Source organism: Nymphalis io, chromosome 27 (genome assembly GCF_905147045.1).
Source record: "Nymphalis io chromosome 27, ilAglIoxx1.1, whole genome shotgun sequence".
Classification (NCBI taxonomy): Eukaryota; Metazoa; Arthropoda; class Insecta; order Lepidoptera; family Nymphalidae; genus Nymphalis; species Nymphalis io.
Window position 1 is genome coordinate 7,208,043 of NC_065914.1, and position 17,308 is coordinate 7,225,350.

General features: G+C 37.4%; 1 protein-coding gene and 1 non-coding gene across 3 annotated transcripts in view; both read left to right on the forward strand.

Annotated features, from left to right (window-relative positions):
* LOC126778779 (serine/threonine-protein kinase par-1) overlaps positions 1-13,970 on the forward strand; it is a 50,555-nt gene extending 36,585 nt beyond the window's left edge. Inside the window, exons 14-23 of one of the 2 annotated variants that reach the window (XM_050502418.1) lie at positions 836-995; positions 1,385-1,464; positions 1,776-1,867; positions 2,964-3,051; positions 3,443-3,521; positions 6,411-7,451; positions 8,574-8,680; positions 9,016-9,121; positions 9,804-9,865; positions 10,957-13,970. In XM_050502418.1, the coding sequence (XP_050358375.1) occupies positions 836-995; positions 1,385-1,464; positions 1,776-1,867; positions 2,964-3,051; positions 3,443-3,521; positions 6,411-7,451; positions 8,574-8,680; positions 9,016-9,121; positions 9,804-9,865; positions 10,957-12,543 (3,402 nt within the window). In that variant the 3' untranslated portion in view covers positions 12,544-13,970. The remainder of the gene's footprint in view (positions 1-835; positions 996-1,384; positions 1,465-1,775; positions 1,868-2,963; positions 3,052-3,442; positions 3,522-6,410; positions 7,452-8,573; positions 8,681-9,015; positions 9,122-9,803; positions 9,866-10,956) is intronic. The other variant, XM_050502419.1, reaches the window with a different exon arrangement.
* Positions 202-273, forward strand: Trnae-uuc (transfer RNA glutamic acid (anticodon UUC)). Its single transcript has one exon. It is a non-coding gene; the product is annotated as a tRNA-Glu (tRNA).
* Positions 13,971-17,308: the final 3,338 nt, after the last annotated feature.

Genomic DNA, 17,308 nt, shown 5'->3' on the forward strand with positions numbered 1-17,308 from the left:
ATATTAAAATTGTTTCGAAGATGGTTTTAGTATAAAAGAAACTGCGGTTCGTAGATTTTAATCACAAGCGCGAGATTGACGATTTACTTAAAAAACATTTTTTTATGTATATACAGTTTAGATAAAAATGTATATTATATAATTAAAAATATTTATAATCTATTTTATAAATAAATCGCGTTATTCAACTTCGAAATTGTATCCCGTATGGTCTAGTGGCTAGGATACCTGGCTTTCACCCAGGAGGCTCGGGTTCGATTCCCGGTACGGGAAAGTTTTTTTTTTTTTTAAATGATTAATTATTTGCCGTTTATTTTTTTATTTATATTCTCTTTGTATTAGAATAGGAAAAAACTGTTAATATTTTTAGTTTTTTTTTCTTTGATACAACGTAATAAATGTGTTCTGACTTAGATGATTATTTTAACGTTTATTTGGTGATATTTTAATATTTATTTAATAATTTAACTTCAGATTATTAAAATAAAACACAAGCTTACTAATATTATTTCGCGTTAATTAAAGATTAATTAATAATAATATGTATTTAATCGTAATTATTACTATTAACATTGGATCTAGCAAATATTGTGTGCAAGGAAAATAACAAAATTCGTCTTCTTGTACAATTATGATTAAGTAAAAAAATAAAATGTTTTATGATGTATTCTTAAAGTAAATAGGAATATTAGTAATTCCTTAAAAAGGGACAGAACTATAATTATTTAAAAAAACAAGATAATAACGTCACGCCTTCAGAAGCTATTGAATTCTGTGTTAATATTTTATTTTTATTTTTTTATTAATATTGCCTAATTGTTCTCAATTCACAAAGTGCGGGGTGGCCCCGGCGGCGCTGGCGCAGGCCGAGGTGTCGCTGCTGCCCAACACCAACCTGGCGGCCAAGCTGCCCGCCGTGCAGCACCACCCACCCCGCTACTGCAGCGTCAAGGACCACCACCTGCTCAAGCCGCCGGTCGCGATGCAGACACAAGGTGGGTGCAGGCCTAGCCGTGGTTGCTTACACATATATATCTTGAGCTCGAGATTAATAATCTTTATAATTTTGAAAACTATGCTCTAGATATTGAATGTAAATTTGTGATTTTTTGTTACTCTTCAAACAATTTTAGACGGCAGAAAATTGTTGCTAGTCAGGAATTGATGTAGTTTGTAAAATTGTGTCGTCATTTTCACAATTTAGTTAAATGTTATATGATAATTTCTTTTATAATATAAATATTTATTTGCTCGATATACTAAGTGAGATGGATATTTATGGGCAAAAAATAGTATTTGCTGTTATCGATTCGAACGTGCGATTTTAGTTATACATATAACATGTCTTTACTTTTAATATATAACGCCTGCTCCCCCCCCCCAGCGTCGTCGTTCGGGCGGCGCGCGTCGGACGGCGGCGCACACGTGCGCGCCAGCGACGCCTGCTCTGCGCCTAAGCACCACGTACGTACACACACACACACACGTAAATACACGCACGCACGTATACACACACGTACACACGCGCATACGTATATACACACACGCACACGGACACACGCACGCACGTATACACACACGCAACACATGCGCACCCACTCACAGGATAAGGCCCTCGAATGGTCTGTGAGTTGTAACTTAACCGTGTTCGTATAAAAACTTCAAAACATTTTCTCGAAACTCACAACAGCGATGGAATTCTAAATGCCACTTCATTAATCATCTAACAAGTAATGAATATTTCGATAATGTAATATATTCGATTTCTATCTCAGGTTTCAGATAGTGGAACACCCACGAGGCCATCAGACGCTGAGCAGGCGGAGGAGCAAGCTAGCGATTCTACGTACAACAATAATTTATGCAGGTAAATATTGTTCCCTTATCTTTTAAACATTTCAGAACCTCTTCAGATATTCAGTTCAGGATTGACGATTTAACGTGTTTTCCGAAGTACGGAAGTGTAAACTGCTCACGTCTTACTGAGAAATTTTAAGCAATTATTAATATATTTTCATTGGACCTACCTAGAGTTTGAATTTACAGCCTTTTTTTATATAGAATAGGAAAGTGGACGAGCATATGGGCCACCTGATGGTAAGTGGTCTCCAAACGCCCTTAGACATTGGCATTGTAAGAAATGTCAACCATCGCTTATAGCAATGCGCCACCTACCTTCGGAACTAAGATTTTATGTCCCTTGTGCCTGTAATTACACTGGCTCACTCACCCTTCAAACCGGAACACAACAATATCAAGTATTGCTGTTTTGCGGTAGAATATCTGATGAGTGGGTGGTACCTACCCAGACGAGCTTGCACAAAGTCCTACCACCAGTAAAAAAGCCTATTCCAACCACAACAGGAATAAACCCAAATAAACAACTATGACACTGATCATTGGTCGAAATCTTGAATTATATGAAATTCACTATCATATGATATTCAATATGGATTCGCGAAAAAAATGGCGTTTGCAAAGTTGTAATGTAAAAAAGCAGTAAATCGTAAAATATAAATATGTTAACTTCGAAAGTTTTTACAAAGTCATCCATATTAATCAACACTATTCAATAATAATTGAACATTCATTTTAAGACCGGCTTTTGTATTGCCATCGATGTATCTTTTTTTGCAAAAGCGCGCCAAAATACCTTTTTACGCAGATACAAAATCCTACATTCGGCCATAACGTCAAAAGGCAATTAAAAAAAATAAACATTCAACTTCGAAAGTAAATTAATGTAGTTATAACTAGTTAAGTAGAATAATGTTGTATTATAAATAAAGGTTAGAAAATCGCATCCAATTTGTAAATCAACGGTTTGCTTACCTTTATTCCTACGCCGATTGGAATATGGTATATGATTTCCTTTAGCCATATTAACTAGTATATATATATATATATATATATATATATATATACTATATATTATATATATAATTAATTGTGTATGATTGCAGGTACATGCTGAACCGGGGTAGCAGCAAGCGGCACACCATGGCCACGCCAGAGGACGCCGCCAGCTCTGCGTGCGCGCCCCCCACCATGGTGAGTTGCTTTATTTTTCTTTTAAACAGATATGTATATCGTTCCATTGATGGATATTTAAACTTGAGATACTCATATTTACGTACCTGGTTTGATTAACCCTGAGTGAGCCAGTGTAAATACAGGCACGAGGGACAAAACATCATATACAGGGATACATTGACGCCGTAAACAATTCCTGGTTTACATATCTCACTGGTGGGAGGGCTTTGTGCAAGCTCGTCTGGGTAGTTGTCGCCCACTCATCAGATATTCTACCGAAAAACAGGAGTACCTTGTATCGTAACAGGCAGCCAATCTAACAGGCACGAGAGACATAACGTCTTAGTTCTTCTTAAAGCGATTCTAGTACTCATATAAGCGACGGCTAATGTGTCACCCCCCCCCGCAGGCGGCGGGCGGCGCGGCGTCGGCGGCGAGCGTGCGCGTGCGGCGCAGCGGGCTGCTCACGGTGACGGAGCGCCCGCCCGGTACGTGCGCGGTTTGGTTTCGTTCGATAATATGTCGCACAAATTCTAAAGACTGTTATATCGAAAGCTATGGCGTCTTTGCATCGTTGCATATTATGTGTGATTATACATAGAGACGTAGCATCCATTATGTATATCCTATTCCATTCGAAGGAGTAAAGATAAACAATCCTTAGATTTACATATTCCATGCGATTTGCTAATAGCGAAAAAAAGCCGGGATGGCCCAGTGGTAAGAACGCGTGAATCGTAACCGATGGTCGTGGGTTCAAACCCGGACGAGCACCACTGAATTTTTATGTGCTTAATTTGTGTTTATGATTCATCTCGTGCTTGACGGTGAGGGAAAACATCGTGAGGAAACCTGCGTGTGTCTAATTTCATTGAAATTCTGCCACATGTGTATTATACCAACCCACATTGGAGCAGCGTGGTGGAATAAGCTCCAAAACCTTCTCCTCAAAAAGGGAGAGGAGGCCGTAGCCCAGCAGTGGGACATTCACAGGCTGTTACTGTTGCTTATAGCTCTGCTGTTTGACAAACAGTTCTTGATTAATATCTCTATTTATAATACAACACTATACCAGTTAACTAATTCTATCCGCTTTAATTTTACTTCCACAGTTTCACGAATCCTTCAAATCATATATTCAAAGTTCCGAATCAAGCCAATTCAATATCAATTTATATTTGTCTTTACTCCTTCTGTAGTTGGAATAGGCTATAAATACTGAAATTGGAATTAGTGAATAATAGTATTGGAATTTGCGATTTGAATGTAATAGTATTTTCAATTCCTAATAAAAGCATTATGCTTAATAGGGGGTAAAATTTAAAAAAATGGTTAAATACGGATATAAGATATTTACGGATTAATCATTTATATACAACAGTAACAGTAACAGCCTGTTAATGTTCCACTGCTGGGCTAAGGCCTCCTCTCCCTTTTGAGGAGAAGGTTTGGAGCTTATTCCACCACGCTGCTCCAATGCGGGTTGGTAGAATACACATGTGGCATAATTTCAATGAAATTATACACATACAGGTTTCCTCACGATGTTTTCCTTCACCGTCAAGCACGAAATGAATTATAATCACAAATTAAGCACATGAAAATTCAGTGGTGCTTGCCCGGGTTTGAACCCACGATCGTCAGTTAAGATTCACGCGTTCTAACCACTAGGCCATCTCGGCTTTTTAGGCCATCTCGGCTTTTTTTTTTATTTATATAAAAGTAATTCTTAAATATCCCATTGTAAGGCCTCTCCTTTTTGAGCTTGAGGAGCTTATTCCATTACGCTGCTCCAATGCGGATTTATGGATACACAATGCAGGTTTCCTCGAGATGTTTTACTTGATTTTGAAAAGTTAGTCTTGTTAGGTTTGAACCTTCAATCATCGGATAAGATTCCCTTTTCTCAACTACTGAGCCATCTATGTAAGCATATATATCGTATTGATTTTTTTTTTATTTGCAATAACCATTCTCTGTGTTTGTATTATATGTTTTTCTTTTTTTTTAGTTTAAAAATTTTGTTTTGCAATGAGATTTGTTTTTTTAATGTCCAAAATATTGGTTACGTTTAAATAAATATTGTTTTATTTTTATTTTAATTAACTTATTTATATTCTGGTAAGTTTTTGTAACCAATATTTTCTTATTAACAGTTAATTTTGCTGCAATTCGATTTAACTTACATAAATTATATATATAAAGTATTTAATGATGGCTTCATTAAATACTTTGACATTTAAGTCGTTACGCTTAAGAAATTCTTACCCCCATCCCTTCCAAGATATGGTTGATATTTCAACAATTGCCTATACTTAAATTTCCTATATACGGAAATAAAATTGATACTCCAATCACTTTTGGCTTTCGTTTGCCAAGTTATATTAATTTCCAACCTTACTCATAGAGGTTGCTTAGCGGGCGATTAAACAATGCTCCGTCTTCTTCTTTCGAATGACAAATCAATAATGATAGAAAGGGGGAGATCAGTTAACTGAACAGTACCTAAGTTTAAACTGTGATATGTCAGTCGCGACAATTGGCTTATATATAATTAAAAAATAATAATAATAATGTCCTCTAGACCGATTTCGGCCACAGCGGCCAATCTCAAGAGAAATTAGCCAATTACGCAGGAGATATTATAGTGCACAAGTGTGTGCGCAAACACAGGTGCCCTCTCTATCCCTAACTCTCATAATACGATGGGACGGCAATCCAACACAACCGGAAAGAGTTCAGTCGCAGGACCAACGGCTTTACGTGCTTTCCGAGGCACGGGAGTGTACACACTTCCAACTTCCAGACTCCGAGCTGCTACTGAGAAATTTCTGTCAGAAAAATTCAATAACTTTTTATTGGCTCGACCTGGAAACTAAACCCTGACCTCCGGGTCTGCGGCCTTATATGAAGCCACTAGAACAATGAGGCTTTTATATATATTTTATATATATATTACATAAAATGATTTGCAGCAAAAATATCTGTTATAGCCTGTTTTAGAAATAATATTTGCTGTTTTATAATTTATATAAAATATGAAGACTTATCGTGTATAGTGTAAAAGTATCAAGATTTCTACGAAGCGGTATGTTTCATTGAACATAACATATAAAATATCGGCCCGATTTATAACTACAAGGGCCTAACGTAGTTCAGTCAGTGGCGCATGGCGATGTATGGAATAGTTAATATTTCTTACAGCGCTAATGTGTTAAGTCTGCTTACCTAATGCTATAAAATATATATTTTGTTTGAATACGTTAAGTAATGTTTAACATCGCGGGAATTTTCAATAATAATTCGAGTCTTCATATTTTCGGCGCTAATGCATGACGTTTTTTTTTTTGCTAATTTTTTTTTTCTCCAACCTGTAGTAATTAGTCCGGAGCTCGTTATGGAAGTCGAGGCGCGAATGAAACGAAACTACCTCCCCCCATCGATACAAGGGGGCTACAGTTACCAAAACCAGACCGGTTACCAGAGCCCCCCACCTGCCAACACCCAAAATCCCCAGGGTTCAATAACAGCGGGTACTCCGAATTACGCTAAGAATTCTATGAAACCAGTCTTAGAAACTATACCTCAGGGTAGTATAATGGGCTTGAATCAAGCAGTCACCCCCTATACCCCATCTATATCTCAATTCTCGCCCACCCACGGGGCTGTTGTTTCGCAAACTGGGTCAATAATAAGTGGTACCCCTATATCTAATCAGGGATCAATCCTAACTGGTACCTCCATGCAAAGCCAATCATTCAACACTCCTAACCATGGTTCAATTATTTCTGGCACTCCTCTAAATAACCAAAGTTCCATGGATACTGGTTCCGTCCAGAATCAACCAATACTAACCACCTCGTTGCCGAACCAAGGCTCGATTATGACAGGAACTCCAATTCAAAACCAGGGGTCAATTATGACTGGCACACCTATCCAAAACCAAGCGTCCATATTAACGGGGCCCTTGCAAAACCAGAATTTCAATTCAGCAATACAAAACCAGGGTTCAATTTTAACTGGAACCCCGATCCAGAGCCAAAATTTCACTCCCACTAGCACGTTGCAAAATCAAGGATCCATAGTTTCCGGTACACCAGTTCCAAGTCAGGGCTCGATAGTGTCCGGTACACCAGTTCCAAGCCAGGGCTCGATAGTTTCCGGTACGCCAGTTCAAGGCCAGGGTTCAATATTGTCCGGGATACCAATGGATTCCAAGAACTTCGGTACTGGTTTTGGTAACTTTGGTTATAACCAAACCTTCGGTCCGAACCCAACGAATGTACCAAGTGGTTCCATAACCGCTGGCACTCCGGTCAGTGGCAGTGGGTTCAATCAGAATCAGTACAGTCGCCACCGGAAGTACTCTGGCCCTCAGCGTGTTAAACTGCAAATGTTGGCCACTGTACAAGAAATGGGTAATTTATTATTTATTTTTAAAGGATATCGGATATAACTTTGTCAAAGGACATTAAGGGGGTTTTTTACTATTATTTTGTGTGTGTGTGTGTTTGCACGTTATAGTGTTTTGTAGATGTGATTTCTTTAAGCTTTTGTTAATATTGTTTGTAGATAGTTTGATTTAATAGGCAATATAATATAATAATTTATATAACTGTGAGAGATTTAGTCGAGGTAAGTTAATAGTGTTTTATATAAATATAATTTAGTATATAAAACTTTTTTTAAAAGTGTTTTCTTAAGAATATATGAGATGTGTGAATCATATTTGTGGCTTTCTAAATTATCTAATGCAATTTTAAGTTGTTTAAAAGAAAGTAAGTTTGCAAATGTACTACTTCTGTAAATGTTTGGAGGCTATCCTATTGCTTTGTTTCAATGTTGCAAACACATGCTCCAGACTTACATCCCACAAAACTCTTGTTGGGAGTTGTTCAAACCCGACTAGGTACCCAGTCAATATTTGAGTGAGCCAGTATATAACAGGGACAGTAGATATAACGTCTGAGTTTCCAAAGTCGTAAGAGATAATTATTATTGCTTATAGTGCTAATATGTATGGGTAGTGGGACCACTTACCATCAGGTAGCCATATGGCAATCTACCTGTTATAAAAAATGCAGATTTTCTTATGATATTTTCTTGTACCGCTGATCACGAGATTGATTATAAACATCAATTAAACAAATAAAAACTAAGCTAATTAAGCCCGTGAACAGAACCATATAGAGTCAAAGAGAAATGGTATAAAAAGGTTAACTGGTGGGAGAGCTTTGTGTAAGCTCGTCTGGATCACCACCCACTCATCAGATATTATACCGCAAAACGGCATTACTCGGTATCACTGTGTTCCGGTTTGAAGGGTGAGTGAGCCAGTGTAATTACAGGCACAAGGGACATAACATCCTAGCTCCCAAGGTTGGGGGCGCATCGGCGATGTTAGCGATGGGTAACATTTCTTACAACGCCAATGTCTACGGGCGTCGGTGAGCACTTACCATCAGGTGGCCCATAAAAAAAGGATCGGCTGTTCTATAAGCCCAATATAAAGCTCGAGGCTCATGTCGCGCCGTCCGCAGCGCGCGAGCACGCGGAGCGCTACTCGCCCGTGCGGCGCGCGGAGGTGTCGCCGCCCCGCGCCGCGCACGACCTCGCGTCCGCGCGCCTCGAGTACCAGCAGCTGCAGGTGAGGCGCCCCGTACTGAGCCATTGACGGCCGTGACCGTACCCGTAACCGTCACCGTCAAGCACGAGACGAATTAAAATCACAAATTAAACACATGAAAGTTCAGTGGTGCTTGCCCGGGTTTGAACCCACGATCATCGGTTAAGATTCACGCGTTCTTACCACTGGGCCATCTCAACCATCTGGACCAACGTGACCTGACTCACACTCTTGAGTGTACTTGAGTGTACTCTGTGACCGTTTACTTTCTATTCCCATGACAAATCTTCAAATTTATAAATTATTTTTTAACAACTGTATTTAAATATACATTTTGTATTTTGTTTTAACTTAAGCGTGGTCTGGAACGTCGTTCGGGTGGGGCGCCCCCCGGTGTGGGTGGAGTGGGGGGCGCGTCTCCCCCCGCGGAGCGGCTGCACACCCCCGCCACCTCTGTACCAGGTAATTATTGAAATATGTATATTGTTAATTATTGGTCCAATAGGTAAAGGCCCTAAAAGTTACCGCTCCACTTCTATGGATCGTAACATATGCTATATACTTTTCTCAATAAATGAGCAGTTTACCGCAAAATATATTCACAAGTCGGACTGGTATATCCTTAGATCAGTGCATTCATAACTTATCAAATGTTTATGTTGGATATTCGCATTATAATTCTAAAATCGAAATTTACTTAATTCAAGTATACTCTGACAAGCACTTCAGAATTTTAGTTTTTTTATTTTTTTTTATATAAAATAGGAAGACGGACGAGCATATGGGCCACCTGATGGTAAGTGGTCACCAAACGCCCTTAGACATTGGCATTGTAAGAAATGTCAACCATCGCTTACATAGCCAATGCGCCACCAACCTTGGGAACTAAGATTTTATGTCCCTTGTGCCTGTAATTACACTGGCTCACTCACCCTTCAAACCGGAACACAACAATAATAAGTACTGCTGTTTTGCGGTAGAATATCTGATGAATGGGTGGTACCTACCCAGACGAGCTTGCACAAAGCTCTACCACCAGTAAAATTTTTAGTAATTATTATAATATAAAGCTACGACCGATTCTGTTCTGTTGATTCTAAAGAATCTCAGTTACTCGTATACAAATATTTATTCTCAATTGAAGGGTCTCCGATTCACGCTGGAGCCTCCGCCCCCACTCTGGAGCTGAGCGCCGACCCCGCGCAGGTAAACATATTACCCGATACAAATATAACACAAAGAATTTTTCAACAAATTGTTACTAATCTAATTGGTAGAGTCAGCAAAATAAATTACTTCTGAAAATAATATTTATTTATAAAAGAACTATAAACATATAATTATATTAATAATCTGCATCTAGTTTTTTTCGTCAATTTGTGTATAAACATATGCCAAACAAATTAAGATCAATGTGACGTCATATTGAGATGCCAACTGTTTATGATACCAGCAAGCAAAATACAGTACTTTGAGGAAAACTTATGCTTACAAAATAATCATGAACGCTTAAAGTTTTTTGTCTGGCTCGTCAATTCCGATAAAATTTCGTCATGGCTGCTCTTTATCGCGCCGGTTGTCGTGGTTGGTGGATGCTTGCCTTTCACGCCGAAGGTTGTGGGTTCGATTCCCACCCAGGACAGACATTTGTGTGCATTAACATGTCTGTTTGTCCTGAGTCTGGGTGTAATTATCTATATAAGTATGTATTTACAAAAGAAAAGTAGTATATGTAGTATATCAGTTGTCTGGTTTCCATAGTACGAGCTCTGCTTAGTTTGGGATCAGATGGCCGGGTGTGAATAATGTCCCGGGATATTATTATTATTATTATTATCTACAGTACATAATATATACTGAGTTATATTATTTCATTTTTATATATCAAATATAAAACTTATTAACTATTTTGATAAACTAAATTACTAAATAATTGCCTTATTTATTTATTTTAAGGTAAACATACAATTTGCATTTATAGCATAACCGATATAAAATTATACATACATCAGCTAGGTTTCCGCATATAATAATTAAATGATAATAAATCATATATTTAAAACTTAATAAAATGAAGTTTGATCAATAAAGGTGTAGTAAATATAACATTTTTATAATCAAATAAAATTAATTACAAAATTAAAACAGATAACATTAGCATACTGATATAGTGAAAAATTTATAACAAACTATATTACTAAATATTAATATAAAATAAGACACCAATGTATAAATTGATACATTATATTTTTATTTTATTTATTATATTTATTTAATTAAATTTTGTTTGTTTTCAGGACCTATCATTAAAATTAGGCATAAATTTAAACACCTTATACTCGCCTCAACTCTCGCAAGAAGTATTCAAATCGATCCAGTATGGGAGCTATGGGCTGCTGTCTGGACACACCTCCCCCGCCAGCCCCGGCTCCCCCCTCCACCAAATCACAGAAGGCTTAAGTTATTTACACACAGGTTCCATAACCAGAGGAACGCCGCAACCCAACGCAACACCCTTAGATTTAAGAAGTAATGTAGACATGGATACGACCTTCCCTCAGCTCCATCCGATGGTCCATCCTCAAATACACGTAGTGGCTCACAGATCTCTCAACAATTCCCCCATTTCTAATCCCGGGTCACCCCTAGATATGATTCAGGAGGAGATTGGTAACGGTAGCCAGAATGGCGAAGCTAAATTCCCAGAAAGGACCTTCCAGCTCCAAAACTATGCTTCAACTCATCCGCAGATTAGCTTAACGGATTGCCTGGGATCAGAGATCACACTTGTGGCGTCGTCGTCAGAGGACAGCGTGGATAGTTTAGAAAATTCCAAATATCCATTACCGCAGTTCGTCATATCGGAGCCATCGGACTTGGACGATCGACCGTCGATAACCAAAGGTATAGGTAGGAAAGTTAGCCAGGAGACTGAATCTATTGAACTGCCCAAAGATATAGAAAATTTAGATAAGGATACAGAAATGCCATCGCCCAAAGAAAGCGTTGACGAAACGAGTAAATATTTGACGGAGGAGCTCGCGAGGCGGGGGAGCGACAAGTCCTTAGGTTTTAGCGACGACTCCTTAAGCAACGACTCGGCAAACGCTTCGCCGAACTGCGAACAAAACATACAGTCCATATATTCCAATATAGTATCAATTAGTTCAGGATTTAGCGAAAACAGGGGTAGCTTCTCGGAGCACAGAGAATCCTTCTCTTTTTCCGACAGGGGTAGTTTTTCAGAGAGAGGAGATTTTGGACGGTCTTCGTTCTCAGAAAAGAGCGACTTTGGTAGAAGCAGCTTTTCAGAGAAGGGAGAAACTCCAAGGTCTTCGTTCTCAGCTCAAGGTGTTTTGGGTGAAGTTAAAGAATATTACGAAGACGTTTACATGCCTAGAGATAAAACCTTAGATAAATTCGAAGAGGAGAGTCCGCACACTAATGAAATTGAGAAGCTGCAGCGATCTACGATGGACTTGCGTTTATCAGAAATATGTAGACCGGAAGACCAAAGAATACCAATTCTCTTGAGCCCCCAAAAAGTTTCTTGCGTTCAGGAGTACTACGAGGTCGCGCTATCAACTGTCTGTTCCCAATTAGATTCACAAAGGATAGTAGAATTGCTAAAAGATACAATTAACACGAGAGTGCCCCCCCAAAACATTTTCATCGAAAAAGGTGATCAGAAGGACAAAAGTGATGATTCGGAAGCGCTAACTGGTTTCCTAAATTTAGAATATTCTGGTGGTATCCAGATAGAACTAGTTGTTTGCGAAAATAAGGCGAAAGAAAAGAAGGGCTTGAAAATGCGACGGATATCCGGCGACCAGCGGGAATACGGGAAACTATGCCAGCAACTGATCACTAGTCTGACGGTTTAGATTTTTTGTGGATTTTTGTGAATCGATAAAGTATTTTCCGCATCGGAATTTTGACAAGAATCAAAGTCGGCTACTATTTTTGGTCGCTAATTAAAGCTTGAGTTTCGATGCTATAACGGAAGCTGTATTTCTGACGATTTTACGACGAAGGAAATGAAAAAAAAAAAATCACAGTTGGTTGATTGATTGAAAGATCAATCGTTGATTTTTCATAGCATTTTCTTGATTTTCCGTTATCTTTTGGATTGTGTGTTAGCTTATAAGGGGAGATAACTCTCACCAAGCAAGACCATTACAAAATAACCCAAAGAATAACACGCGTCCACCGTTAACCTGCTTTTTTGAAGTTGGTTGGGTATAAAGAAATAAACGGAAATAATACTAAGTACAGATGTACTTTGTCGTATGACGTTAAAAAATGTGATAAAAATAGTACTATAAAAGGGTCCAGTTTAGAGAAATTTGGACTTTAAAAGGTCATTACATATACTGTAACAAGATATGATCATATCATAACGCCATAGAGTTCAGTCGTGTAATTAAAAAATGAACCTTATTTGTTTGAGCATTTAATTAAATTTCTAAATTAAATTCCTCTTCTATATTTATGGGATCACACCATCGCTGATTCCAATGGCTAAAGTAAAGTTATATAAACACTTTGATTTGTTACATCAATAGTAGAGTTAATAGTCTATGGTATTCGTTGAAATGTTTTTAATGTCGGCCATTGTTAGCTAAACGGAATCGTTTTGTATTAAGAACTTGTTAAGCAAATCTATGGTTTGTTTATCTTTACTTTTATTGTCATTGGAATATTTAGTTTATTTATTATACAGCTGCGGCCATATCTTTGTTTACAATGCCATGTTCTATAGTTTGGTGTGTTGAATCCATTTTAATTTCAAGTTGGTTTGTATCAGTATTTTGAACCTTAATCGGTTCGAATACGGTTCAAATCAGATTGACTTTATGTATATAATTTTCTCTGAAATTTCAGATGTATTTGTATATTATGTCGATAAAAACAATTGAATTTATTTATTCCAAGATTTATTGTACGATTCCATATTAGATTTTAATATAGTTTAAGTCTGTATATATAGTTAAGGTACATTAAACGGCATTTTATTATAATTTGATACGAAATTGTTTTTTTTTAATTAAAATCAAATTAATAAGAAAATGTTGCGTAAATGTTATGACGCAGATGCAACGGACAATATCCATTGGATTTGAAATATATTTTATTTCCTAAGTAAATATATGTTATATATATGTTATTTTTATACAGAGTCAGGGTTGTCCGTCGTCTGTCTGTGTCGCTAGTTGATACGAATGCCATGCGTAGTTAGTGTCGCGTTATCAAAGTTTAAAAATTCTTGTAAATAATATTTTAATAAACAATTCCGATTCCATAATGTTAATTTCGTTGTTTTATTGAAAAAATTTACCTCTTTTTTTGCAGTCATATCAATGTTTTGACGGGCCGGTTGGCGTGGTTGGTGGATGCTTGCCTTTCACGCCGAAGGTTGTGGGTTCGATTCCCACCCAGGACAGATATTTGTATGCATGATCATGTCTGTTTGTCCTGAGTCCGGGTGTAATTATCTATATAATACATACTTATTTACAAAAGTAAAATAGTATATGTAGTATATCAGTTGTCTAGATTTATACATATGGGGTGATTGTTTAGGCCAATCGTAGTTGCGGTCCACGCAAATTAGTTGCGATACGCCATCACGCTTCGTTGATTAATAATTAGCAAGAAAATATTTTTCTCGGTTGAATCGTAACTTTTTTTTTTAAAAAAAATAGTCTTACACGCAAGATTGATAGCCACGAATCCGATTCCGACGAAAGCGTCCTGTCATTCTTCTTTTTCTTTCTTTTTCACTGAATGACCAGTGACATTCTTAGTTGACAGTTATAATATCTCGTCCATCCTCACGAAATTTGATACCACGCAAATTAGGAAATAAACGTTTATATTGAAATTTATAAAATATTAACTAACCATAACAGTAAAATGTACAGTAACAGCCTGTTAATGTCCCACTGCTGGGCTAAGGCCTCCTCTCCCTTTTAAGGAGAAGGTTTGGAGTTTATTCCACCACGCTGCTCCAATGCGGGTTGGTAGAATACACATGTGGCAGAATTTCAATGAAATTAGACACATGCAGGTTTCCTCACGATGTTTTCCTTCATCGTCAAGCACGAGATGAATTATAAACACAAATTAAGCACATGAAAATTCAGTGGTGCTTGCCCGGGTTTGAACCCACGATCATCGGTTAAGATTCACGCGTTCTAACCACTAGGCCATCTCGGCTTTTTCAGTAAAATGTAGTAAACAAATAACATCCCTACTTTAACATTTATAAACTATAAGTAACTTAATTAGAAATTCTAACATATCAATAGGATAATTAATCACACCTTAATTTAATTAAATTACATAAGATCTTGTTGACTTCTTTCGACACTGGGTCGGGATATCTGTAAATAAATCATATAAACATGTATTATATATATAACCTCATATAGTTTTACCCATAACCGTTATAATTATTTATTTATTTACACCAAATTTATCATGATCACTGATATAATAATTTTATATTACAATGGTCCGGATACCGTTCTTTCATTATCGAATAAATTTCCCTTTACTCTTTATATTCATCATCATGATTATCATATCACGATAGTCCTAGTTTTCTCATCGTCCAACAAGACGGCCCTTATATTAAGCCTATTAAACACATACTCTTTCTATATGAATATACCTTAATTTTATCCTTCTAAAAGATCAATTAGTTCCTCCGTGCTGTCAACTTGTGACTCTTCTGATTCACTCTGACTATTTACATGATCTTGATCTTCTTAGAGCGTCTGAGGCTACCGTCGCATTGTATTTCTTGTATCCTTTAATACCTTTAATGGATATAATGATATATCTATCATTACCCAGTACTTTTGTGATCTTATAGGGACCACTATACGTATCTTTAAGTTTATGCACAGTATCATTACTTTTAATTTGTGCCCCTTTCCAAGTACTAAATCTCCCACATTATATTTTGTGGGTTTCTTTCTTTTCTCATCAAGTCTTTTCTTCATTGACTGTGACGTCTTGACTATATTTTGAAAAGATTTCTCTTTATTAAACGATGCTGTGGCTGGGTCGTCATATATGTTAGCTGACATTCCTTGCATTAAAGAACGACTTCCTTGAAACATTAATCTATAAGGTGAGAAACCTGTTGTAGCGTTTACAGTATTATTAATGACCCACGATATTTTATTAATAGATTTATCGCAATCGCGTTCATCAGTGGTGCTTTTATTAATAGTCCATTAGATCGAGGTGAGGCTATCTATATATATATAGCTGTGATGGCCCAGTGGTACGAACGCGTGAATCTTAACCGATGCTAATGGGTTCAAACCCGGGCAAGCACCACTGAATTTTCATGTGCTTAATTTGTGATTATAATTCATCTCGTGCTATACGGTGAAGGAAAACATCGTGAGGAAACCTGCATGTGTCTAATTTCACTGAAATCTGCCACATGTGTATTCCACCAATCCGCATTGGAGCAGCGTGGTGGAATAAGCTCCAATACCTTCTCCTCAAAACGAGGAGAGGAGGCCTTTAGCCCAGCAGTGGGACATTCACAGGCTGTTACGGTTACGGAGGCTATCGAATTAATCACGTGTTTTATTTGATTAGAGATACAAAATTGTTTAAATCTTCTGCTCGTAAAAGCTGCGCCACTGTCGGAAATTATTCGTTTTGGATAACTAAAAGAACAGAATATTTCTCCAACTTTTGTTCTACTTCTATAGACTTGGTTGTGCGCGTTGGCTTTGCCCAAATAAATTTTGTGTATGAGTCTACTACTACAAATAAGTACGACATGCCTGTACCACTTTTACAAAATGGTCCTAGATGGTCAATATGTAAAGTGTGTAACGGTTCTGCTGCCTTCTCCAAGGGATGTAGCTCACCTTCTTTCTTACCGTATTGGCCTCGTTTATAAAGACAATCTATACATGCATCGACGTACTTCCTTATAAATCTAGTCATACGTGGGAACCAACTGTTCTCCTTGATCAATGTATCGCATTTTTTTAGACCTAGATGACCTATGTCATCATGATATTTTCGCATTATATTCCATCAAGCTACCTTTGGTATTCGTAAATTATCGTCTTTAATCTTCCTGTATACTTTATTATCCTTCAGAACATAGTTGTTTTAATTATCGGGATCTTTGATATTGTTCTCTAGTTTTTGCTTAATTGTACGAATAGTATGATCTTGCCCCTGTAACAAATCTAATCTAACAAGTCAAGAACGAGCACCTGCTTAATATCAACTTGTGACCTACTGAGAGCATCAACATGTTTATGGCATACTCCTGGCTTATGGGATATATCTATCATATCATATTCTTGAATGCTAAGCCACCATTTAGCAACTCTGGCCAAAAGTTTTTTTTTTTTCAAAAGTTTGTCTCGCGGCAACGCAATCTGTGACAATTTTAAAATATATGCCAGCCAAATAAAACCTAAATCTCTTGAGCGTTTCCTTAGTTGTTTTGCGACTAAAGAATGCTACCGGTCTCAAAAGCTTATCATGTCTGTAACAATATTTCTGCAATACCTTTGCTTGAATCCTCTTCCCTCTCGGACCGCTTACTGAGTGCATGTGTTTATTTATGGCTTGTTTGTGATTAAAATTGCTTGTTAAAGT